Source organism: Amphiura filiformis, chromosome 9 (genome assembly GCF_039555335.1).
Source record: "Amphiura filiformis chromosome 9, Afil_fr2py, whole genome shotgun sequence".
NCBI classification, from domain to species: domain Eukaryota; kingdom Metazoa; phylum Echinodermata; class Ophiuroidea; order Amphilepidida; family Amphiuridae; genus Amphiura; species Amphiura filiformis.
Window position 1 is genome coordinate 23,210,920 of NC_092636.1, and position 27,118 is coordinate 23,238,037.

General features: G+C 40.8%; 1 protein-coding gene across 1 annotated transcript; it reads right to left on the reverse strand.

Moving 5' to 3' along the window:
• Positions 1-1,436: 1,436 nt before the first annotated feature.
• On the reverse strand, positions 1,437-26,497 carry LOC140160761 (urease accessory protein UreG-like). Its single transcript, XM_072184061.1, has 8 exons — positions 26,454-26,497; positions 26,231-26,346; positions 10,649-10,791; positions 9,744-9,868; positions 8,118-8,214; positions 6,381-6,528; positions 4,399-4,502; positions 1,437-2,395 (listed from the first exon to the last, which is right to left on the reverse strand). Exons 2-8 carry the CDS (start codon positions 26,268-26,270, stop codon positions 2,267-2,269), a joined length of 786 nt encoding a protein of 261 aa, XP_072040162.1. The 5' UTR covers positions 26,271-26,346; positions 26,454-26,497; the 3' UTR covers positions 1,437-2,266.
• Between the last annotated feature and the right edge of the window lie 621 nt (positions 26,498-27,118).

The window sequence follows — 27,118 nt, forward strand, 5'->3', positions numbered from 1 at the left end:
GCGCGCATACTGCCGGGCAATGACGTCACATGCCAAGTGGTCTATAGAGATGGGTCCACTTTCAAATTCTTAGCAGCACATTCCTACCCAAACCAAACTTGAGTATCCCCCTGGAATTGTTGTTGGCTACCTCTCCTGATATATTAGCTATAAAAATGCTCTGAAATGCCCTAATCACTAATTTCCAGATTTACCAATAACTTATTTTAGGTTCTGCATCAACTTTAAAGCCATCCATGGCAATTAACCCCCACCTTTTTCCCGAATGGAATCTCATTGTGACTGAATTTGCCTTTGTTGTTACAATTATATAATTGTATTTTGTATTAAATAATTGCTGTAATATATTAGAAATAAAATATACAATGTAAGCAAAATAAGTTTTTCTACTGCATGTGACAGTATATGAATCATTGATTATGTGTGCAGAAAAATCCCAGTCTTGAAAAATGAAGGGCAGGGGCTACTGTACAGCCACTTGTTTTTTGTCCATTCTCCAGGGGAATTGCATCCTCCACTTCAGGGAATTGGGGTTTTTAAACATAATTTGTACCCGGTTTAGAAAATGACATCATTTTCAATAATATAAATTGTAACTTTTTTTCCCTGTGACTAAAATTTCATAATAAAAAAATATTTCTTTGCAGTACATTGTAGGTCTTACTCAGCGGTCGAATTCGATGGTATAAATGCGATGCAATTTCCATCAACTGCTATGCACTTTTCCAAAATGCATCGCTAAAAGTGCTATACATAAATACGTCGCATTTGCCACAAAAGTCCCCCCAATGCATCGCTATTTGCGAGCCAAATTCCGCAACACGTCGCATTTACCTCAAAACACATCTGGATGATCTGGAATTCCCCGAAAATCAAAAACATCACGCAGTCGGTATTTGCAAAAATAAGACAAAACAATGTTGGGTACCATATTGCGGAATCTGTCGTGGTTGATTGCTTATGTCATGCTTATGTTTACTAGCGTTACTCCCCCCAATTATGCGAGAGAATGTCGCCATTGCACGCACTAACTATACACAAAATCATGTGTTCCTGGTGAAGGGAGTTACCAAAACCATAAGATCAGCGACCTTCGGAAGCTTGCAATATTTTTACGGGGATGAGATAAGTCGTGGAGCGACTTCACCAGGTTTGCAGAGTGAAAAATGGTATAGTAATTTGTTGGACCTTTCACGGTACTTAAAACCAAATGTAGGGTGGTTCGGTGTTGTGCCGCACCACAAAGTATGTTGATATTTTGGCACAGGCTCAAGTTTTTGCACTGAAATTGTGTAGCTACTATTTGATTATTTTGGTAGTCTTATGGTATACAAACTGTCAGCATTTAGACAGTTCAGTAATCTGTAGGCTAGGGCCTATAGCAATTCATGGAAAAGTGTACAAGCGAAACATGCAAAAGAACAAATTCTTCCGAATTACAATTTCACATAGAGTTGTTATGTTCCTTGACTTTATTAATCAATCATCAAGGCAAAAATATAAACATGATTGTCAACTATTCTACAGCTCTGATTCTATGCAGATATTTTTACTTAAAAATGTGTTTGAGGCAAGAACATAAATTGCATTTGGATTCCATGAAGTTATGTATCACTACAATGCGCATAACATAGATGTCCAATGAAATGCAAATAACATTTCTAAACTTGTCCGACGGCGACTCCACTAAAAACCTTGCCCATTTTGCCAATCACAGTTATCCATTTGGCAAATATGAAACAGTATCAAAATAACAAATTTGATCGTGTTTTCATTTTGCTGGGGTCATAAAGCACACTTGAAACGTTGCATAGTTTTGTGACCCCTGAAAGTTGACAATGGCACTGAATTGAACGTTGAAAGATTTGTCATTCTTAAGTATTTGCCAAATAGATAACAGTATTAATGCACATAAGGTTTTTCCCGCCCATTGACGTTATAACTTATGGTGCAACTGAAACACTGACACTGTTTTCCACAATATTATCATATCGTATCATGATTAAGGTACCCTGAACAATGCATATTTGTATTGAAGGTTATTTAGTACTTCACAAAAAATATTTTTAGCAATTTGAAAATAATTACAAAACAAGCTTATTCAAAATTGGCAATACTGTTGTACAGGAGCAGTTCTGCTGGAAGAGAAGTGGGGTGTTTTCCACTATAGCCATAGCAGACCCTACTGTTTTCTTCTATCATGTCCCATCAATATACCTTGGTATCTTCTAAAGCAATATACCATTCCATGAGATGTATGTTTCATTTATGCGCATGCATCTTTATATGCTTTCACAATTAAGTCTGCAATTTCTGGAACTGCTTTCATGTGTTTGGCTTGAGCAAATATGGTAGGCCCTGACTGCCTCATAAGGGATGCATCTCTGTCCATCACCTAGGTAACAAGAAAAGAAACGGTACAGAAAATTATGAATTTCATGTTAGAACTGATTGGCGATGTTCACAGAATAATTAGTTATGCTTCTCTGCATTCAACTAAAGCTTTATTTACACTTGATTGCTTTTGCAGAAGAGTGAATTGCTTACATGCTCAGTGTGCAAAACGGATATCACTTTTACACACTTAGCATCTTGCCGTTATCATTATTGAATAAGTCTTTGTTTTAGAATGCATGAATGGAACAGCAGGACAGCAACAATAAAAGAGAGAAATGGCATAAAAGGCCCACTGCTATAAGCTAAACAATTGTTGCGATCACGTGTTTGGGGAATTATAAATCGGGTATGAGAATTTTCTGGCAGTTTTGTTGTCCACATTTACATTTTTTTTTTCAGTCTGTTTTGGGCCTTTAAAGGCCGAATTCACTCCCTTTTCAGGCAGTTTTCCAAAAAGCCATTCTTATGCCTGATAAATAATGTAAATCAGAAACTAAGGTCCCACATAATAATCTCAAGTGAGAAAGTTTTCAACATATAGCTATTAAAGGAGGATTTCGTGATCCTAGCATCCTCTTTTTATGACATTTTTCAGTAGATATCCACGAAAAAAGCTTATTTCCAAAATTTCAGTTGATTCCGATTTTGCGTTTGCGAGTTATGCATGATTATGTGTATTACACTGCTCCATAGACAATGTGTTGTAATTTCGTTCTGGTGCACCAGAACGAAATTCAAATTTAGCGATATTTTTGCTAAGCGAATTAATCTGCAAGAAATATTTGGTACATAAACATTATGTAGCCAGAGGTATCCAGTGGTGTAAAAATCTCAACTTTTTTTTTTGGAAAAGTGGGGGATGAGGCTGTGGATCACGAAATGCCCCTTTAACTAATCAGTTTTAAAACAGGCCTTGCTGTCTATATTTTAAAGGTGAGTGGGCAATCACTCACTAGCATGATGTTTGGCGAGTGGTCGAACCAATCTCTAGCATGCATAGTGGTCGAATCACTCTATAGGTCTGAAAGATCATTCATACCAATATGAAACACTTATTGTTTTCAGGTATTAAAGCTAATTTATTATGATAAATTAAATGCATTGAAAGTACCAATGTAAATTGTATTCAATTTTGGGTGATTCGCAGCAAGCGATATTTGTGTTTATATCACTCATACATAAATTCTAGACAGTTCATTGGTTGATTACCATTTATCATTTTTACCATCACTCACTCCGTGTGATAGTCTTTACCATCATAGTGCTCTGCCGTAGTGCGCCTGCGCCAAGCCGTGTGCTGACTCTTGAACTCGCCGATTTAGTTATGGGGTGGACCCCAAAATGTGAAGTATATCACGGCAAAACATGGTGTTATGTTGATGAAAAATGTATTTCCAACCTTAAATAGTATTTTAGTAATAGAATTTATGCATGAGTGATATAAAACAAATATTAACTGTCTTAAATTCAGGTGAAAGATGTATTGTTCCATTCCACTGCGCCGTTCGGCTCGTGGAATGGAACAATCCATCTTTCACCTCGTGATTATATTTCGACCATCACACTCATAGACAGTTAATATTTGTATACTATCGCTCACCTCAAACGGCAAGGCCTGGTTAATTGTTACTTATTCCAACTTGCCAAGATGATATGTGGCTATTTGCTAACCATCAATTCACCCCATATTGGGCTATTACATTTAAAATTCACACTCCCCCTGTGGAAGATTTTTGAAATATGTTCCACAGAGGGAGTATGAATTTCAAATGGAATGAGCACATTAGGCAGCTCCATTCAAATTTCATTCACCCTTTGGGAAAGATTCATCCTGAATCTTCTACAGAGGGAGGGCAAGTTTCAAATAGAGTTGGTTACTGTGCTAATTCCATTTGAAATTCATACTCCCCATGTTGGAGATATTTCCAAAATCTTCCACAGGGGTAGTGTGGATTTTAAATGGAATAGCCCATCAAGTTCAAAGTCAACTTGAGATCCTACCTGAAGGTCAGCTCCAACGGCTTCAGCTAGATCAGTTTTATTAATGACAAGCAAATCACTTTGAGTTATTCCTGGACCGCCTTTTCTTGGCACTTTATCACCACCTGTTATGAGCGATAAACAAATAAAGTTATTTTTACATCATATTATACAAATATTGACTGCTTTATATTTGGGACATGGTTAAGATTACAGGCCCGCTGTTATCACCACGGGCCTATAGTTTGAACCATGTCCCGAATATAAAGCAGTCAATATTTGTTTTATATACCAAATGGATGTATGTGGATGTTGAGATTGCGCAGTTTGATTGGGACGCATGTGACCGGTCAATTTATAATGACTGCACTTTCAACCAATCAGATGACAGGAATCTATATATGAGGTATATAATTATTTATACTTATTTATGAGGCATATTTATATCCACTATAAACTACTCCATGTTAACAATATCTCAGTAATGAATGAATATCTCAATTGGCTAGGAGAAACATTTTACTTTACTATTTTGTTCCATGGGGCATGGATTATAGAACTTGCCATGAGTGTTCAGCATTTCATTTGTCTTTTTAAAATATGACATTAAAGAATAAAATGTAATATGTAACACCGTAAAAACTTGATAGTTAGCATATGTGCTTACTATCGAGCGCTTTTGAAAACATGAAATTGTACCAAAGCAGGGTCAAAATTTTGTTTCACAGCGCGAGAATCAATCTTGATTTTAGCAGAATAAATTTGCGGGAATCATTTGATTCTTGCAAATCAACTTCTGTGTAAACTACAAAAGTTTGCGAGAATCAACTTTGATTCACGCAAACCTGTTTACGAGAATCTTTGCGAGAATCAATTCTCACCAAAATTCTGACCCTGCCAAAGTCTGGCTCTTTACCAACTGAGCTAATGGGGTTAAGACACAAATTTGCAGGTTTACTTGTTCGTATTTGTGACACGATCAAGGGAAATGAGTCGGATGTCGCTAATATTGATTTTGAGATATTGGCAAAGAAAGTGTTAAAATTCTTTTGTTTTATATTGTTTTCAATTCTTTTGTTTTATATTGTTTTCAGTGATTGATAAATTTATGCATCTTTGCAAAGAAAAATCCTATCAACATGGGGTTTTCAGTTTCAGAAAGCTTTTAATGTCCTCTTTAAAAACACATGTAAAACTCATTTTCGACCAGGGTCGACATTGCTCAAAATTCTTTACACTTTTGTGGATGGGGCTCTTCATGTTTGCATGTTTTAAAAGTGCTAGATAGTAAGCACATATGTGACACGATCTGGTCCATGAGGGCCAAAGGAGGCATTTTTGACAATTGAGTTACTTTAATTATTACATTAAACATACAATAGGATATCATTTACTGAAAACACCAAAGGTCTAGCGTACTTGGTTATAAAGTTATGAAGTTTTTTATGTTTATTTTCTTATGTATTTTATTGTTTTTACTCCATATTTTTACCTTTATCTCAGTTTCAAATTTGCCGCCTTTGGCCCCATGGATCAGATCGTGTCACATATGCTAACTATTGAGTTTTTTACGGTAGATTGCCGAAGTTAACCAACCATCACTATGTGAAAACAATTTTTCATGAAATCTTATCATCCGTCAATATGAATTTTACCTGATAGTTAATATCCATCACTATGTGATGACTCAGATGAATTGTCTTGTAAGTTATGTATGGGTCTATTACTGATTTTGAACCAGCATGTAGTACTTAACCACCATACAATTGACCTTTTCCGTAAATCCCATAAGCCTTTGCGAGTAGACCTGAGATGTCTTGCCGATGCACATATCATGACTGTGCACTTCACTGCTATTAATTATGAGCAGAAACGATGTTCGCTAACCGATGTGCACATCGTCGTGATGTCAAATGACAACATCTCAGGTCTAACTACAAAGGATTATGGGATTTACCTAAAAGGTCAATTAGAAAGTTATATAAGCAATGCTCTCTACTCACCTGCTACATCTATAACATAGATGATGTAATCGGCTAATTCACGACTGTAATTGGCTGCTAAGTTATCACCTCCCGACTCAATTATGATGATATCGGGATGAAATTCTTTGGTCAAATCACGTATGGTTTCCATATTCACTGAGTAGTCCTGTATGTGTATTGGAAATAAAACATTCAAATTAATCATGACTAACTTTCCAACACCCTGTAAAGGAAATGTTGACTGCTCAGTGCCAGAAGTGGGTAAGTGCAATAGCTGCCATGTGTAGCTGCCATGTGTAGAACAATATACTAAGTCTAAATTACCAAATGTTCACAGGGCAGCTATTCCACTCACCCACTTCTGGCACTGAGCCAACAATGTATGCAAAATGAAGATAGGCTGGTCATGTGGCAAGAAGAGAAGATATAACAGATGGACAAAGAGAATCACTGAATGGCAAGTTGGCAACAAAGAACTGGAAAATGGAGAAGAGGAAGGCAGACATAGTGAAGACAACTAAATTATGCATTACAGGGACACTACATGGTCAAGAAAAGCAAAGGTCAGAAAGAAGTGTCAGTTTCTTGATACAGAGGATGAATCAGGTTATGTGAGGTGAGTGTACTTTCTGAGTTCTTTCAGAATTACTAACATTAGGGCTAGTACTTGTGTATACTCATATAACAAGACTTTCTTAACTCTTTGTTCAATAATAGATCTCAGTTGAAATGTTACTACTAGTGATTTGTGTCACTCCCAAGCTGAATTGAATTCCACTGGTATGGCGATTTCACAATGATCGTACTAATGACTTGTGATCGACATTCTATTTGCTAGTGGCTTTTCTGATAGCAGGTCTGTCGGAAGCAAATTTAAAGTGGTACAGCCCACTTTGGGGGTCTGGGGGTGAAACCCTCAGCGGGGGACTTCATGGGGGCGAACCACCCTGGAAGCCCAAGCACTTTTGAAAATGAAAAGTACAATTTCACGGTAAGTTAATAGTACTAAACTTCAAAACTACATTGTAGAACATTCAAAATAAAATTATCAACCAAAAACATGTTTACAATTCATGATAAGACTTGACTGCAGTACACATAATGACATATGATACTAAATTCGTAAGTAACACCTCAAAAAAAAAAAAAATGGAAAATCAACCATTCAAAAATCACTGAAGTTATATTATCACATTTATACAATATTATACAAATATTGAATGTTTATGAGTACAATGGTAAGAATATTTTCATGAGGTGAAATATGGAGGTGTACGTTCCATTCAATTTTTTTTTATTGTTATTTTTTTTAGGCTGAAAAGTGGATAGAGCAAAAGGCCTTGTTGGGACTAGTCTGCTTTAATATCATATGGTACAGCTATTTAAGGCCAAAAAAATAAATTGTTTGTTTGTCCACGTCCGACCGACCGTGTACCCTGGTCCCGACTGTGTCTTTTTTTTTTTTTTAATTTGCGTTGAATGTGCTAGTAAAACAGTGGTTAGTATAAATTTAAAGAAAGAAAATGTAAAGACTTGACTTATTTACCAGTCTTCAAATTATTAGTTTCAAGTGCAATATCTGTATAAAATTTTTTTTTTTTAAAATCCGACCTACCGACCCAACTGTTTCATAAGCCTCTATGGACAAACAAACCTTTTTTTTTGTGCCTAATAGTAAAGAGCAGTGGCCTTTATTATAAGATGTGTAGATATCACAAGTCTGTGTACATGTAAGTAAGGTGACAACCCACATACCTCCCTAATGGCAGCATGAGGACATCCTCCTGTCTCCACAGCTCTCATACGTTCCTCTGGTAAAGCTTTATGTCGCACTAAAAACTCCCAGTCTTCTCTGTAAAAACACAGTACAATATTTTTACACAGTGTAAAACATTTAAAAAACGTTCATAACCTCATGACAAAGTGGAACGAATCCCTTGTTATTTGCAGTGTTCGAATTTAGGAAAAATAAATGGTTGTCCCACGGACAACCAGATTACAATTTCTGGTTGTCCGTCTAAGTTTTTGGTTGTCCGTGGGCCTACAAATGTGACTTTTGGCTAGATTTATGGTTGTCCGGCGGACAACCAAATCAGTATTTTTGGTTGTCCGGCGACTTTTTAGTTGTCCCGGGCAACCGGACAACCAAAATTTCGAACGTTGGTTATTTGCACCATTCTTGTCCCAATGTCTCTTGTGTATCACCTAAAAAAAGGTACAAGGTAGGGAGTATCCAAGATTGATGATACAATCTAGGGCCATCTGCCAGGGGTCAAGGGGCTCCATACGACCCCTTGAAGTCATGGGTTCTAATTCGAACGCTACTAGACCAAACAAAAACTATGGCACAAAATGACTGCAAGCCTGTGCATCCCATATGATCCGATTGCGCAATCGTCTGAGACAACTTAACACTCACGGCATGCTATCCCAGTCTTGTCCCTGGGACCCGAGGGGTTGGTGGAATGGTGGTTCAAAACCAGGGCATAGAAAACGTCATCTTTTCTCGTCATCTTCTTCATTTATATCCTACATTCAGGCAAAAAAATAGAAAGGGAGTTAGGGTTGGTGCCATCTTCAAAACAACTTTTTTTTGTTTTTTGCTGCATGCTCTGGGGTACACACATTCTCTTCCCCAGTGGCATAGCATCAGGGGCATACACATTTCCCCCGTTTTGAAAATTTAGAAAATCCCATTGGAAAATTGCCAAAATATGGCTTACGACTCCTCTAATCATGGTCGGTGCCCCCATATGCCACTGCTCTTCCTGCATGATCCCTATGCACCTCTGGATAAGCCTAATGTATGCAAATAGGGCATTGATACGACATTATTATATTGCCTAACCCATCACAGAATAAACCATGTTTTATGCTGGTTTCATACATGTACTTTAAGGCTGCTTGCCGCTGATTTTGCTTCACTGCACAGTCACACCAAAAATGCTAGCTGTGACCAGCGGCAAGTCGATATATTGATCACTCCACCGCTTTGCCCGAGCAGCAGATCGCTTAAGAGTTTAATTCAAGTCAACTAGGGAGCAGAGCCGCTCTGACATATGAGAACAGGAAACCATTTTTTGGCGGTGATGAACATCAACAATCATAGTCATGTGCCTGCCGCTCAGCGTCGTGCTAATCCGCTTGCAGAAAGATGAAGCGTCACGCTGCTCAGTGGCAAGCGACAGAAAGTATGAAACCAGTATTACTCTGTTAGGGGCTGTGCAATAATTATGAGCCCTGGGGGAGGGTAAAATTGGGGGCGGGGCAAGCAATTTTTGACAGGCCGAGAGGGGGGGCAAGCGATATTTTTGGCGAGCCGTTTGGAAAAAAAATCATAATTATTGCACAGCCCCTTATTTTGTTATACATTCCACTCACCTTGTGAATATATCATTGGTGACCACACACAATCCAATCTTGTCGCGTAGATATTTGCATAGAGCAAGGACTAGTGCCGTCTTGCCGGATCCTACCGGACCACCAATGCCAACTGTATATGCTCGCTGTTTCAAAATAATATGGCAAAGAGCGATTATGTCATTATTGTTTTGAGCATGTAACGGGTTCACAAACATTTGACGTACCTTGTATCCTACTTGAATTATTCTCAGGGCAGAGCTGTCGAACTTTTTGGAATTGCTTGGTGTGAGACACTGTCGAAGTGGCGTACGTACCAGGACGGGATTATTGTTTACCAAATTCTACAACTGCCCCATGATTATTTGAGCCAGGGCACTCGGGGGGATAGGGACATTTATTTTTACTATACGTGACATCTCATGTGTGACATTTACATTTTACATGAATAGTGCTGCAGAATGGTGCAGCATATCAAACCTACATGTATTGTGTGTTTGGATGAGAATCACATAAATTGGCACAGATGTGGCTGATATGCTTTACATGATGTATTCGTCTAGGGACATCGGGCCAATGCTTTTACCCCCAGCTTTTACCATTTCTGCAGCACTAAATGGCAATTAATTCTCTCGACTCATGCAACAAAAACTCATTGCACCAAACCCCAGTCTCATAGCTCTGGTTTTATGCCAATGAACGCCTTGCAAAATACAGTCACTAGGATCCAAAACTTTCTCATCTATTAGTGCACAGTTCTTTAACTCCAATACATTTGTACATTCATTGAATGACCTTTGAAACTTTAGGTACAAAAACTCATACTCTGCAACTTGAGGTCAAATTTTGCACTATGATTGTTTAATTGAGGTTATTGAACTATGCCATTGGAATGAGACCATTGTTGTCCATAGTGAGTGTCTCACCTCAACAAAATCCTTCCTTGACACTGGTAAATCCCTATCAGTAAATCTTCCTGCATTTTCCATGTGTTCATGGGTGTGTCCATGCTCTTGACTATGGTCATGACTGTGACTATGTCCAGTATTGATATCACCTACTGGGCCACCTGTCATAGAGAAAAACACAAAACCAATCTAAGGGGTTATCATTTTTTCTTTGGAAAGGGGGGGTCCCCAGGTCCCAAATATATGAGAGGGGATCATAAATTTTTGGAAAGAAAAATAGGGTTGGGGGTCATAAAATTTTGATGACCAAAATGTAGGAGTCAAAATGACCACAGATAGTGTATTTTATTCAAAAGACTGATTTCAATCAATTTGAGCCTCTTTACTTCAAGTATTTTTTTTCAACCCCACCCCCCCATATCAAAAAGAAATCTATGCCAATGGCAAAAATAAAGGTATTTTAAAAAGTAAAGGTTTTTAAAAGCGATGAAATAATATAAGTAGGCCTAAACTGTTAGGAAAGGTTTTGGTTCATTCTATGATGAAATAATATGGTAAATTACTTAAAGTCCCCTCTGGCTATTTGGGATGTTTGTAAGGGGCTCAGTGAGCCTTCCTGGGGGGTAAAATTTCAGAACGGCCCACCAAAATCGCTTGCCCCCCTATTGGCCCGCCAAAATCACTTGCCCCCCCCCTCTCGGCGTGCCAAAAAATCTTTGCCCCCCCCTTTGCACATGCCAAATTTTTGCGATCCCAATATGCAAACGGTCTAGATATATGCTGCGAACAGGAAAATTTGCATAAAGCGTTTCCGTACTGTTTTTCTAAGCCTTTTTAGAGCGTTTTATTTAAAGGCCCATTCAGTGATTTGCTCATCCGGACAATCGTAAAAATGATCAAAATTCAGATTTTGGTACCTTTGTCATTGTCATAGATGTGCTAACATTGCCTGCAAGTGGTTCAACCGAAAGCTGTAATAATAAGACAGTTTACACGAATCTGTAATTTAGATACTGACAGTATCTAAATTAGCTACATGTATACTATAATGGGGATTCAGCTTCGTCAGTACTGCAGTTTTCTTTGTTTTTGCCAAATTTGTCATTTCAAAAATCCCGGTGGGTTCAGTCTTCTTTGACGGTGTGTACGCATGATGGTTCCAGTTAGGGGTAATTTTCAAGAAATGTCAGCTGAATTTGCGAGGACAAAATTGTTCGCGATTGTCCAAATTAGGGTGTTTTGGAGCAAAATTGTCCTTAAAATGAAAAATAGGGTGTATTTCCAGGACTTTCCTCCGCATTGTCCCGCTACAGTTTTTGTTTTTTTTGGTTTTTTTTCTGTCCGTTTTTTTAGTAGTTACACACAAAAATTGATAGGGTATTTTTCCAAAAATATTGTCCTCATTTCCCGTGAAATAGGGGCAAAATTGCTGCAAATGTCCTTGATTCCCCGTGAAATAGGGGGTCATTTTCAAATCCTGGAACGGTCATACGTCCTTACGTCCTACCTTTAAATACAAACTGAGCCCACCGGGTCAAAAATACCAAATGACAATTTGAATGACTTATCCTCCACTTTTAAGCAATTTATAAACAATTTTAATTTTTTTGCACTTGCGCTGGGATCACTGAATGGGTCTTTAAAAGGTGCCCCATGAATGTGTGCCAAAATTGCTTGCCCCCCCCTCTCGGCTGGCACAAAAGTGCTTGCCCCCCTTCCGGCTCGCCAAAAATTTCTTCCCCCCACCAATTTTACCCTCCCCAGGGCTCATAATTATTGCACATCAGCCCCTAATTTGAAATGGGGAAGTTCATGTGAGTCTTGAGTGATGAACTCCTGTTAAGCGAGGCTTTTCCTAGGAGAGCTGTGCTGTGCATACGTGCCAAATTCAGTGCTCAAAAAACCATCAACAAAAGTGCGAGTAAAAAGGCGAAGCCCAAGACTACAAGGACTGGTGGGTTGGTGTAGTTGCCATATCCCGGAGAAGTGGTAGCGCCAGGCCTGGAAATGGCTAACTGTCAAAGATGATACGACTGGAGATGGCAATCTGTTCCAAACTGGTATTGTACGAACGAAGAAGGAGTAGCGGTAGGTGTTGACCCTCGGTTGTATGGCCTGGTAGCTATAGATGTTGCATGCTCTACCCTGACGAACAGATGGAAGTACCGTCGAGGGGAAAGGGATATTAACCAGCCCATGATGTATCTTGAAGAACATTGTATTCTGGTTGAGCAGGCGTCTGGTAGCTAGGGAGTCCCACTCAAGGCGTTGCAGCATCTGAGTAACACTAGAGCCTGTCTTTCATAATTGTTGTAAACAAATCTAGCTGCTTGACGCTGCACTGCCTCCAGTGCGTTCACCTGCTGTTTGACGTACGGGTTCCACGCAGCCGAGGCGTATTCCAACTTTGGTCGTACCAATGCCTGGTATGCTCTACTTTTGACTTGAGATGGACAAGATGAAAGATTACGTCTAAGGACTCCCAAGGTGCTTCGTGCGCTAGCAGTGACATTTTGAACATGGGCTTTCCAATCCAGTTGGTTGGTGATAGTGACGCCAAGGTATTTATGCTTAGATGATTTCTGGATGCGTTGCCCGTCAACCTCATAGGTGTGTAATTGATCACACTTCCCAGCATTAAAACACATCTGCCACTGGTCGGCCCATCTAAACACCTTGTTCAGATCTCCCGGCACATGTTATTTCTTTATACAGGATGCTGTCATCTGCGAAAAGCCGCAGGGTACAACTGATGTCATTAACTATGTCATTTATGTATAACAAGAAGAGGGTGGGACCGAGGACCGAGCCCTGGGGTACTCCCGATGTCACTGGTGACCACTTAGAGTGCGTGCCATTAACAACGACGCATTGGTCTCGCCCTACAAGGAAGTCTTGAATCCAACTTAACATCTTCCCTCTAATGCCATAGTAGTTGAGCTTGGCAGCAAGGCGTAGATGTGGTACCTTGTCGAATGCCTTGCTATAAAAGTCTAATAGCAAGACATCCGTCTGCCCTCCACGGTTTAGCACTTCCGACCAGTCCTGTGTAGCCTGGATCAGTTGGGTCTCACCAGTGTTGTAGTCCTCGAGTACTGTCCTCGGCCTCGAGGACTCCTCGAGGACAGGTTTTGAAGTCCTTGGTCCTCGGACATGTAGTCCTTGGCCTCGGACGTGTAGTCCTTGGCCTTGGCCTTGGCCTCGAACCTCAAAGTCCTTGGTCCTTGACAACAAGGACCGGACAAGGACAGGCAAAATCATCAAAAATGCAGGCAAATGTTTAAAGAGTGGAAGAGTACAATCTCACGATCTGCTGTTTAGTTATAAATTAAAACTATTTAGAGAAACATGACAAGGATAGCTTTTTATTGTACCTGATTGAAATACAAAACAGTTTGTCAATATTTTGGTACACTCTTAACTATCATCTTTGCTCTTTGCAAAACATGCACATGGAGGCCAAATATGTGGTTTTATATAAAAATTCCACTCAGCTAATATGATTCCTAAAATAGGAATATCGAATGGACACAAGAGGTTCTTTAGATATTTTAAGAAACTCATTGGACGCTACTGTAGGGCATGTTTCGATTACCGGGTAGGCCTAACTGTGATCAAATGAATTTCATCTATTTTGAGTTAATCTCATCAGCTCACAGAATTAAATGCGGATCAAACACATAAGTGTGTTATATTATAATCTTCAATACTTGTCTAGATAAGGGAACAACTCAAAAGTCCTATTAACGAAAGTCCTTCCATTATGGGGGGGTAGAAAAGTCAGATTATGTTTGTATAAAAAGTCGTTAAAACATCGGTCAAAGTTGATCTTTAAGGATTTAATATAAAATTTCAGTATTTTCTGAAGTAGGCCTACAATATTGAAATTTTACAGTGGTTGCTTCAAAATGATTTAAAATCAATATAGTGTAGAGTACTGCAACCTGTAATTTGTAAGTTAATTTTGTCATTGTTTGTAAGCAGCTGATTCTTTTTTTATTTGAAAATCAAGCAAGTCCTAATTATTATTTTTTTCGTGCCAAAAGGTACGAAGAAAATATCCTAACATTGTCGCACCCCATCCACCATAGCGATGGCACTGTATCCTATGCATACAGGTTAAGTTTTTGATAATTGACACTTGCGTTAGAGGGGAGGGTGGAGGGGGTTAGCAAAAGGACTTCCGTTTATAGGACTTCATCAAACTTTTGGGTTGTTCTCTAAGACTAAGAAACAAATCGATATAATGAACAAGTTGGGTTTTGTTGGTTGAAACTAGGATAAAGAGTTCATTTTAAGCATGTTTATTTTATAAAGTTCTATAGATATGCTTACTGTGCAGCGTTATTTAAAGTGCATATAGACCACTTGACATGTGACGTCATTGCCCGGCAGTATGCGCATGCATTATGGCACTTTCCATTGTTCTTTGCCCTGCAGTGTGCGTACGTACGCATCGTAGTTTGCTCAGGGCATGTGTATTTTAAATCTCCCTACACGACGATCGTCCGATCTGGAAACTTCTCGTTAAAGCGGTTCGTTCGAGCATATCGAAAGACCAATCCTCGCCTTTGTTGATAAACATTCATGTCAAGTGGTCTATAAAATTGCCTTATGTTGGCGACAATATGACCCCCCCTGGTTCATTATTATGAAAGTCCTTGGTCCTTGGCCTTGGCCTCGGAGACAAAAGTCCTTGGCCTCGGAGGGTTGTCCTTGGCCTCGGACACCATGTCCTTGGCCTTGGCCTTGGCCTTGGCCTCGGACACCAAGTCCTTGGCCTTGGCCTTGGCCTCGGACATGAGGTCCTCGACTACAACACTGGGTCTCACATGACATCATCTGCCGAAACCCATGTTGCTCATCGATTATGATGTTGTTTCTAGCCAGATGTTTTGCTGTATGCGATAAGACAATGTGCTCCATGATCTTGCAAGTTATACATGTGAGACTAACGGGGCGGTAGTTTTCGGGTGAAGATTTTGAACCCTTTTTATATATGCCAGTAACCAGAGCCTTTTTCCAATCGTTTGGAAGTGAACAGGTTAACATTTAAACTCTAACACTAACAGTGCTCCGATTTCAATGAAAATGGTCTCAAATTTTGGAAATCAAGGAATAGTTTGCACAGTCTAGAATTCTTTTTTATTGTATTGCCAAAATCTGGCAATAAAGGTCAACTTCCAATGCAGCATATAGGGCCTATTTACAATGATGATTTTCATTGAAATCGAACACTTTTAGTTTTTGACCCTGTGTGTCTACCCCCTTTAATATGCAAATTTCCTGCTCGCTGCACTCGCAACATAATCTAGACCATTTAACGTTTGCAAATTGGGATCCCAAAAATTTGGCAAGTAGGGGGGGGCAAAGATTTTGATGGGGGGGTAGGGGTGAGAAAGCAATTTTGGCAGGCCGGGCGGGCGGCAAGCAATTTTTGGCGGGCCGTTCGGAAATTTTACCGGGGGGGCTCATAATTTATTGCACTTGCAAATTTGGATCCAAAAATTTGGCATGTGCAAGGGGGGGGGGCAAAGATTTCTTGGCAGGCCGAGAGGGGGAAAGCGATATTTGGCAGGCCGAGAGGGAGGAAAGTGATTTTTGGCATTTTTAACCCCTCTCATATCATAATTATGACAATATTTTTGCTAAACGAATGAATCTGCAAGAAATATTTGGTACATAGGCCCCCTGTAGAAGGTGCGGGATTGGCTCTTTAGCGCCGAGAGTTAGCACCAACGCTAATGCTAATAATTACAATGAGTGCTAATTAGCATCATGTAGCGTTTTAGTGCTAATAACGCTAATTATAGCACAATTGGCGCTAATTAGTGTCATGTAGCGTTTTAGCGCTAATTACGCTAATTATGGCACACTTAGCGGTATTTAGCACTATGACGTTAAATAGCGCAATTAGCGCTATTTAGCGTGATCTAGCGTTTTAGAACTAATAACGTTAATTAGCGTTACCTAGCACTCTGACGCTACTTTGCGCTATTAGCGCTAATTAGCGTCATTTAGCGTTAAGCGCTAATAACGCTAATAACCGGTACCTGGCATTCTGTCGCTAAATTAGAAAATTGTAGATGTCCCAGTCGGTGGGCGCAATTAGCGCTAATAAGCGCAATTAGCGCTATTTGGCGTCATGTAGCGTTTTAGCGCTAATAACGCTAATTAGCGGTACCTAGCACTCTTTACGCTAATTAGCGCAATTAGCGTTACCTAGCACTCTGACGCTACTTTGGGCTATTAGCGCTAATTAGCGTCATTTAGCGTTAGCGATAATAACGCTAATAACCGGTACCTGGCATTCTGTCGCTACATTAGAAAATTGTAGATGTCCCAGTCAGTGCAATTAGCGCTAATAGCGCAATTAGCGCTATTTAGCATCATGTAGCGTTTTAGCGCTAATAACGCTAATTAGCGGTACCTAGCACTCTTACGCTAATTAGCGCTAATTGCGCAATTCTAGCATGATCTAGCGTTTTAGAACTAACGATGACGCTAAAGTACATCAGCGCTATACACCATTGCTTTCGAAAACCGCGTTGTTTAAAACCAATAAAATTTATGGATGAATGATACGTACGAGGATGTTTATAAAGATAAACAAACTCCACAAACCGCCCCAACAACAATAACGCTAAAGTCCATCAGAGCTACACTAGCGGTACCTAGCACTCACGCTAATAACCGCTACCTGGCGTTCTGTCGCTAAATTAGAAAATTGAAGATGTCCCAGTCAGTGGGGCGCAATTAGCGCTATTACGCTCAAGTCCATCAGCGCTACACCATTGCTTTCGAAAACCGCGTTGTTTAAAACCAAGAAAATTTATGCATGAATGATACCTACGAGGATGTTTATAAAGACAAACAAACTCCGAAAACCGCCCCAAGAACGATAAGAACGATTACGCTAAAGTACATCAGCGCTACACCATTGCTTTCGAAAACCGCGTTGTTTAAAACCAATAAAATTTATGGATGAATGATACATACGAGGATGTTTATAAAGAAAAACAAACTCCACAAACCGCCCCAACAACGATAACGCTTAAGTCCATCAGCGCTACACCATTGCTTTCAAAAACCGCGTTGTTTTTAGAACTAATAACCTTAATTAGCGTTACCTAGCAATCTGGCGCTACTTTGCGCTATTAGCGCTAATTAGCGTCATGGGGCGCATGTCCCAGTCAGTGGGGCGCAATTAGCGCTATTACGCTCATGTCCATCAGCGCTACACCATTGCTTTCGAAAACCGCGTTGTTTAAAACCAAGAAAATTTATGCATGAATGATACCTACGAGGATGTTTATAAAGAAAAACAAACTCCGAAAACCGCCCCAAGAACGATAACGCTAAAGTACATCAGCGCTACACCATTGCTTTCGAAAACCGCGTTGTTTAAAACCAATAAAATTTATGGATGAATGATACGTACGAGGATGTTTATAAAGAAAAACAAACTCCACAAACCGCCCCAACAACGATAACGCTAAAGTCCATCAGAGCTACACCATTCCTTTCGAAAACCGCGTTGTTTTTTAGAACTAATAACCTTCATTAGCGTTACCTAGCACTCTGACGCTACTTTGCGCTATTAGCGCTAATTAGCGTCATGGGGCGCAATTAGCGATATTTAGCGTCATGTAGCGTTTTAGCGCTAATAACGCTAATTAGCGGTACCTAGCACTCTTGCGCTAATTAGCGCTAATTGCGCATAGCGTTACCTAGTACTCTGACACTACTTCGCGCTATTAGCGCTATTTTGTTGGTGGTGAAGTCATGTTGTCAACTAACAAGGCATTGCGTAGGCCTATATGTCTTCGTGCATATTTTCTTAATGTTTGCAATTAGGAAGAGTTGCTGGATACCTCGTCTCTTCAAAATCTTCAGATGGAGAGATCTATTATGTGTTGGTGGATTCAGTATCTGAATCCTCGATGGCTACAAATTTGTTGAAGCCCATACTCTCTGTTTCCAGTTCTTGAAGCCTTCAATTTAGCAAATTAGCGTCAACGTGCTAGGTCATGCTAATTAGCGTTATTAGCGCTATTAGCGCTAATTGCGCCCCTCTCACTGGGACTTCACCTTCAATTTAGCAAATTAGCGTCAGCGTGCTAGGTCATGCTAATTAGCGTTATTAGCGCTAAAACGCTATAAACCGCTAATAGCGCTATTAGCGCTAATTGCGCCCCTCTCACTGGGACTTCACCTTCAATTTAGCAAATTAGCGTCAGCGTGCTAGGTCATGCTAATTAGCGTTATTAGCGCTAAAACGCTATAAACCGCTAATTAGCGCTAATAGCGCTATTAGCGCTAATTGCACCCCTCTCACTGGGACTTCACCTTCAATTTAGCAAGTTAGCGTTAGCGTGCTAGGTCATGCTAATTAGCGTTATTAGCGCTAAAGCGCTATAAAGCGCTAATAGCGCTATTAGCGCTAATTGCGCCTCTCACTGGGACTTCACCTTCAATTTAGCAAATTAGCGTCAGCGTGCTAGGTCATGCTAATTAGCGTTATTAGCGCTAAAACGCTATAAAGCGCTAATTAGCGCCCCTCTCACTGGGACTTCACCTTCAATTTAGCAAATTAGCGTCAGCGTGCTAGGTCATGCTAATTAGCGTTATTAGCGCTAAAACGCTATAAACGCTAATTAGCGCTAATAGCGCTATTAGCGCTAATTGCGCCCCTCTCACTGGGACTTCACCTTCAATTTAGCAAATTAGCGTCAGCGTGCTAGGTCATGCTAATTAGCGTTATTAGCGCTAAAACGCTATAAACCGCTAATTAGCGCTAATTGCGCCTCTCACTGGGACTTCACCTTCAATTTAGCAAATTAGCGTCAGCGTGCTAGGATGTTAATTAGCGTTATTAGCGCTAAAACGCTATAAAGCGCTAATTAGCGCTATTAGCGCTAATTGCGTTCCTCTCACTTAGAGGAGTTTTGGTGAAAAAAATTATTGGCCTTTAGCGGATTAGTGAAATAGTGAAAATTAGTGAAATAGGAACGATAAGAACGATTACGCTAAAGTACATCAGCGCTACACCATTGCTTTCGAAAACCGCGTTGTTTAAAACCAATAAAATTTATGGATGAATGATACATACGAGGATGTTTATAAAGAAAAACAAACTCCACAAACCGCCCCAACAACGATAACGCTTAAGTCCATCAGCGCTACACCATTGCTTTCAAAAACCGCGTTGTTTTTAGAACTAATAACCTTAATTAGCGTTACCTAGCAATCTGGCGCTACTTTGCGCTATTAGCGCTAATTAGCGTCATGGGGCGCATGTCGCAGTCAGTGGGGCGCAATTAGCGCTATTACGCTCATGTCCATCAGCGCTACACCATTGCTTTCGAAAACCGCGTTGTTTAAAACCAAGAAAATTTATGCATGAATGATACCTACGAGGATGTTTATAAAGAAAAACAAACTCCGAAAACCGCCCCAAGAACTATAACGCTAAAGTACATCAGCGCTACACCATTGCTTTCGAAAACCGCGTTGTTTAAAACCAATAAAATTTATGGATGAATGATAAATGCGAGGATGTTTATAAAGAAAAACAAACTCCACAAACCGCCCCAACAACGATAACGCTAAAGTCCATCAGAGCTACACCATTCCTTTCGAAAACCGCGTTGTTTTTTAGAACTAATAACCTTCATTAGCGTTACCTAGCACTCTGGCGCTACTTTGCGCTATTAGCGCTAATTAGCGTCATGGGGCTTAATTAGCGATATTTAGCGTCATGTAGCGTTTTAGCGCTAATAACGCTAATTAGCGGTACCTAGCACTCTTGCGCTAATTAGCGCTAATTGCGCATAGCGTTACCTAGTACTCTGACACTACTTCGCGCTATTAGCGCTATTTTGTTGGTGGTGAAGTCATGTTGTCAACTAACAAGGCATTGCGTAGGCCTATATGTCTTCGTGCATATTTTCTTAATGTTTGCAATTAGGAAGAGTTGCTGGATACCTCGTCTCTTCAAAATCTTCAGATGGATAGATCTATTATGTGTTGGTGGATTCAGTATCTGAATCCTCGATGGCTTCAAATTTGTTGAAGCCCATACTCTCTGTTTCCAGTTCTTGAAGCCTTCAATTTAGCAAATTAGCGTCAACGTGCTAGGTCATGCTAATTAGCGTTATTAGCGCTATTAGCGCTAATTGCGCCTTTTCACCTTCAATTTAGCAAATTAGCGTCAGCGTGCTAGGTCATGCTAATTAGCGTTATTAGCGCTAAAACGCTATAAACCGCTAATAGCGCTATTAGCGCTAATTGCGCCCCTCTCACTGGGACTTCACCTTCAATTTAGCAAATTAGCGTCAGCGTGCTAGGTCATGCTAATTAGCGTTATTAGCGCTAAAACGCTATAAACCGCTAATTAGCGCTAATAGCGCTATTAGCGCTAATTGCACCCCTCTCACTGGGACTTCACCTTCAATTTAGCAAGTTAGCGTTAGCGTGCTAGGTCATGCTAATTAGCGTTATTAGCGCTAAAACGCTATAAAGCGCTAATAGCGCTATTAGCGCTAATTGCGCCCCTCTCACTGGGACTTCACCTTCTATTTAGCAAATTAGCGTCAGCGTGCTAGGTCATGCTAATTAGCGTTATTAGCGCTAAAACGCTATAAAGCGCTAATTAGCGACCCTCTCACTGGGACTTCACCTTCAATTTAGCAAATTAGCGTCAGCGTGCTAGGTCATGCTAATTAGCGTTATTAGCGCTAAAACGCTATAAACCGCTAATTAGCGCTAATAGCGCTATTAGCGCTAATTGCGCCCCTCTCACTGGGACTTCACCTTCAATTTAGCAAATTAGCGTCAGCGTGCTAGGTCATGCTAATTAGCGTTATTAGCGCTAAAACGCTATAAACCGCTAATTAGCGCTAATTGCGCCCCTCTCACTGGGACTTCACCTTCAATTTAGCAAATTAGCGTCAGCGTGCTAGGATGTTAATTAGCGTTATTAGCGCTAAAACGCTATAAAGCGCTAATTAGCGCTATTAGCGCTAATTGCGTTCCTCTCACTTAGAGGAGTTTTGGTGAAAAAAATTATTGGCCTTTAGCGGATTAGTGAAATAGTGAAAATTAGTGAAATAGGGGGTCATTTTCAAATCCTGGAACGGTCATACGTCCTACCTTTAAATACAAACTGAGCCCACCGGGTCAAAAATACCAAATGACAATTTGAATGACTTATCCTCCACTTTTAAGCAATTTATAAACAATTTTAATTTTTTTACACTTGCGCTGGGATCACTGAATGGGTCTTTAAAAGGTGCCCCATGAATGTGTGCCAAAATTGCTTGCCCCCCCTCTCGGCTGGCACAAAAGTGCTTGCCCCCTTCCGGCTCGTAAAAATTTCTTCCCCCACCAATTTTACCCTCCCAGGGCTCATAATTATTGCACATCAGCCCCTAATTTGAAATGGGGAAGTTCATGTGAGTCTTGAGTCTTGAGTGATGAACTCCTGTTAAGCGAGGCTTTTCCTAGGAGAGCTGTGCTGTGCATACGTGCCAAATTCAGTGCTCAAAAAACCATCAACAAAAGTGCGAGTAAAAGGGGCGATGCCCCGAAGACTACAAGGACTGGTGGGTTGGTGTAGTTGCCATATCCGGAGAAGTGGTACGCCAGGCCTGGAAATGGCTAACTGTCAAAGATGATACGACTGGAGATGGCAATCTGTTCCAAACTGGTATTGTCTGACGAAGAAGGAGTAGCGGTAGGTGTTGACCCTCGGTTGTATGGCCTGGTAGCTATAGATGTTGCATGCTCTACCCTGACGAACAGATGGAAGTACTGTCGCTAATTTGCTAAATTGAAGGTGAAGTCCCAGTGAGAGGGGCGCAATTAGCGCTAATAGCGCTAATAACGCTAATTAGCATGACCTATGCGTTGACGAGAAAGCAATTTTGGCAGGCCGGGCGGGCGGCAAGCAATTTTTGGCGGGCCGTTCGGAAATTTTACGGGGGCTCATAATTTATTGCACTTGCAAATTTGGATCCAAAAATTTGGCATGTGCAAGGGGGAACAAAGATTTCTTGGCAGGCCGAGGGGGAAAGCGATATTTGGCAGGCGAGAGGGAGGAAAGTGATTTTGGCATTTTAACCCTCTCATATCATAATTATGACAATATTTTTGCTAAACGAATGAATCTGCAAGAAATATTTGGTACATAGGCCCCCTGTAGAAGGTGCCGGATTGGCTCTTTAGCGCCGAGAGTTAGCACCAACGCTAATGCTAATAATTACAATGAGTGCTAATTAGCATCATGTAGCGTTTTAGTGCTAATAACGCTAATTATAGCACAATTGGCGCTAATTAGTGTCATGTAGCGTTTTAGCGCTAATTACGCTAATTATGGCACACTTAGCGGTATTTAGCACTATGACGTTAAATAGCGCAATTAGCGCTATTTAGCGTGATCTAGCGTTTTAGAACTAATGCGTTAATTAGCGTTACCTAGCACTCTGGCGCTACTTTGCGCTATTAGCGCTAATTAGCGTCATTTAGCGTTAAGCGCTAATAACGCTAATAACCGGTACCTGGCATTCTGTCGCTAAATTAGAAAATTGTAGATGTCCCAGTCGGTGGGCGCAATTAGCGCTAATAGCGCGCAATTAGCGCTATTTAGCGTCATGTAGCGTTTTAGCGCTAATAACGCTAATTAGCGGTACCTAGCACTCTTCGCTAATTAGCGCAATTAGCGTTACCTAGCACTCTGGCGCTACTTTGGGCTATTAGCGCTAATTAGCGTCATTTAGCGTTAGCGATAATAACGCTAATAACCGGTACCTGGCATTCTGTCGCTACATTGAAAATTGTAGATGTCCCAGTCGGTGGGCGCAATTAGCGCTAATAGCGCAATTAGCGCTATTTAGCATCATGTAGCGTTTTAGCGCTAATAACGCTAATTAGCGGTACCTAGCACTCTTACGCTAATTAGCGCTAATTGCGCAATTCTAGCATGATCTAGCGTTTTAGAACTAACGATGACGCTAAAGTACATCAGCGCTATACACCATTGCTTTCGAAAACCGCGTTGTTTAAAACCAATAAAATTTATGGATGAATGATACGTACGAGGATGTTTATAAAGATAAACAAACTCCACAAACCGCCCCAACAACAATAACGCTAAAGTCCATCAGAGCTACACTAGCGGTACCTAGCACTCACGCTAATAACCGCTACCTGGCGTTCTGTCGCTAAATTAGAAAATTGAAGATGTCCCAGTCAGCGGGGCGCAACTAGCGCTATTACGCTCAAGTCCATCAGCGCTACACCATTGCTTTCGAAAACCGCGTTGTTTAAAACCAAGAAAATTTATGCATGAATGATACCTACGAGGATGTTTATAAAGACAAACAAACTCGAAAACCGCCCCAAGAACGATAAAACGATTACGCTAAAGTACATCAGCGCTACACCATTGCTTTCGAAAACCGCGTTGTTTAAAACCAATAAAATTTATGGATGAATGATACATACGAGGATGTTTATAAAGAAAAACAAACTCCACAAACCGCCCCAACAACGATAACGCTTAAGTCCATCAGCGCTACACCATTGCTTTCAAAAACCGCGTTGTTTTTTAGAACTAATAACCTTAATTAGCGTTACCTAGCAATCTGGCGCTACTTTGCGCTATTAGCGCTAATTAGCGTCATGGGGCGCATGTCCCAGTCAGTGGGGCGCAATTAGCGCTATTACGCTCATGTCCATCAGCGCTACACCATTGCTTTCGAAAACCGTGTTGTTTAAAACCAAGAAAATTTATGCATGAATGATACCTACGAGGATGTTTATAAAGAAAAACAAACTCCGAAAACCGCCCCAAGAACGATAACGCTAAAGTACATCAGCGCTACACCATTGCTTTCGAAAACCGTGTTGTTTAAAACCAATAAAATTTATGGATGAATGATACGTACGAGGATGTTTATAAAGAAAAACAAACTCCACAAACCGCCCCAACAACGATAACGCTAAAGTCCATCAGAGCTACGATTCCTTTCGAAAACCGCGTTGTTTTTAGAACTAATAACCTTCATTAGCGTTACCTAGCACTCTGGCGCTACTTTGCGCTATTAGCGCTAATTAGCGTCATGGGGCGCAATTAGCGATATTTAGCGTCATGTAGCGTTTTAAGCGCTAATGCGCGCTAATTAGCGGTACCTAGCACTCTTGGCGCTAATTAGCGCTAATTGCGCATAGCGTTACCTAGTACTGACACTACTTCGCGCTATTAGCGCTATTTTGTTGGTGGTGAAGTCATGTTGTCAACTAACAAGGCATTGCGTAGGCCTATATGTCTTCGTGCATATTTTCTTAATGTTTGCAATTAGGAAGAGTTGCTGGATACCTCGTCTCTTCAAAATCTTCAGATGGAGAGATCTATTATGTGTTGGTGGATTCAGTATCTGAATCCTCGATGGCTACAAATTTGTTGAAGCCCATATTCTCTGTTTCCAGTTCTTGAAGCCTTCAATTTAGCAAATTAGCGTCAACGTGCTAGGTCATGCTAATTAGCGTTATTAGCGCTAAAAGCGCTATAAAGCGCTAATAAGCGCTATTAGCGCTAATTGCGCCCTCTCACTGGGACTTCACCTTCAATTTAGCAAATTAGCGTCAGCGTGCTAGGTCATGCTAATTAGCGTTATTAGCGCTAAAACGCTATAAACCGCTAATTAGCGCTAATAGTGCTATTAGCGCTAATTGCGCCCCTCTCACTGGGACTTCACCTTCAATTTAGCAAATTAGCGTCAGCGTGCTAGGTCATGCTAATTAGCGTTATTAGCGCTAAAACGCTATAAACCGCTAATTAGCGCTAATAGCGCTAATTGCACCCCTCTCACTGGGACTTCACCTTCAATTTAGCAAGTTAGCGTCAGCGTGCTAGGTCATGCTAATTAGCGTTATTAGCGCTAAAACGCTATAAAGCGCTATTAGCGCTAATTGCGCCCCTCTCACTGGGACTTCACCTTCAATTTAGCAAATTAGCGTCAGCGTGCTAGGTCATGCTAATTAGCGTTATTAGCGCTAAAACGCTATAAAACGCTAATTAAGCGCTAATAGCGCTCTCTCACTGGGACTTCACCTTCAATTTAGCAAATTAGCGTCAGCGTGCTAGTTCATGTTAATTAGCGTTATTAGCGCTAAAACGCTATAAACCGCTAATTAGCGCTAATTGCGCCCCTCTCACTGGGACTTCACCTTCAATTTAGCAAATTAGCGTCAGCGTGCTAGGATGTTAATTAGCGTTATTAGCGCTAAAACGCTATAAAGCGCTAATTAGCGCTATTAGAGGAGTTTTGGTGAAAAAAATTATTGGCCTTTAGCGGATTAGTGCACCTTTTGGCTAGCGTTGCAATTAGCGCTAATTTACATAGACCCTATACGCTAATCCTAAGCTAATAGCGTGATTAGCAAAATTGCGCTAATACGCTAAAGGTCCAATCCCGCACCTTCCTCGGCCCCCTATAAATAGGCCTAGTATATAGCCCTAAACATAGTCCGATTGGATCACGAAATGCTCTTTTAAAATATAGTGCACAGATGGTTGATCTTTAAATATGTTCTTACCTTTGACAAAGCTTACACTGTTTCCTTGCTGGTCTGCCATTATTTAGTTCAAGTGTGAGGTAAGCTTTGATCTTCCAGTTACTTGACCCGACCCTTAATACTGATACAACCAGCTAGTCTCCTACACAGCCAGTTTGCGTCGGTCTGACACTCGTCGATCCTCCTAACAAACATGTATGTTCGTGATAGCCACATACAGTCTGGCCGCGAGACTAACAACCAGCAACAGCGATAGTGCAATATGATGACATGTGGTCGAGACCCCAGACAAACAAGAACCTAGACCTATAACTTTGGTTTGCGTAGTGAAGTCAACACTGCTTAGCAACGATTTTGACAAGGACGCAACCCGGACGCAAACAAGCAGACATGTTCGCGTCTACAGAACATGTTGCGTTTGACGCGGGCGATAACGGCGCAGCAATCACGCAAACGATCGCGTTTTTCGTTCCAGACATGAACGCTTATTTCTCCGCGTCCGACCACCCGACCAAAATCACCTTGGATACGTGGCTTCACCTACTGCCATGGTTAGGGATGGGCAGTTACAGGTCTAGGTGGTATGTCTATGGTCGAGACACGGTCGAGAGCCCAGACAAACGAGAATCTAGACCAGTGACTTTGACTCGCGTAGTGAAGCCGACACTGCTTAGCAACGGATTTGACAAGGACGCATACCCGGACGCAAACAAGCAGACATGTTCGCGTCTACGGAACATGTTGCATTTGACGCGGCGATAACGGCGCAGATATCACGCAAACGAGCGCGTCAAACATGTATGCGATATTTCTCCTCGCCTAGTAACCCCGTCAATCCGTCAATATCACCTTGGATACGGGGCTTCACCTCCCGCTGTGGTGAAGGATGGGCAGTCATAGGTCTAGGTG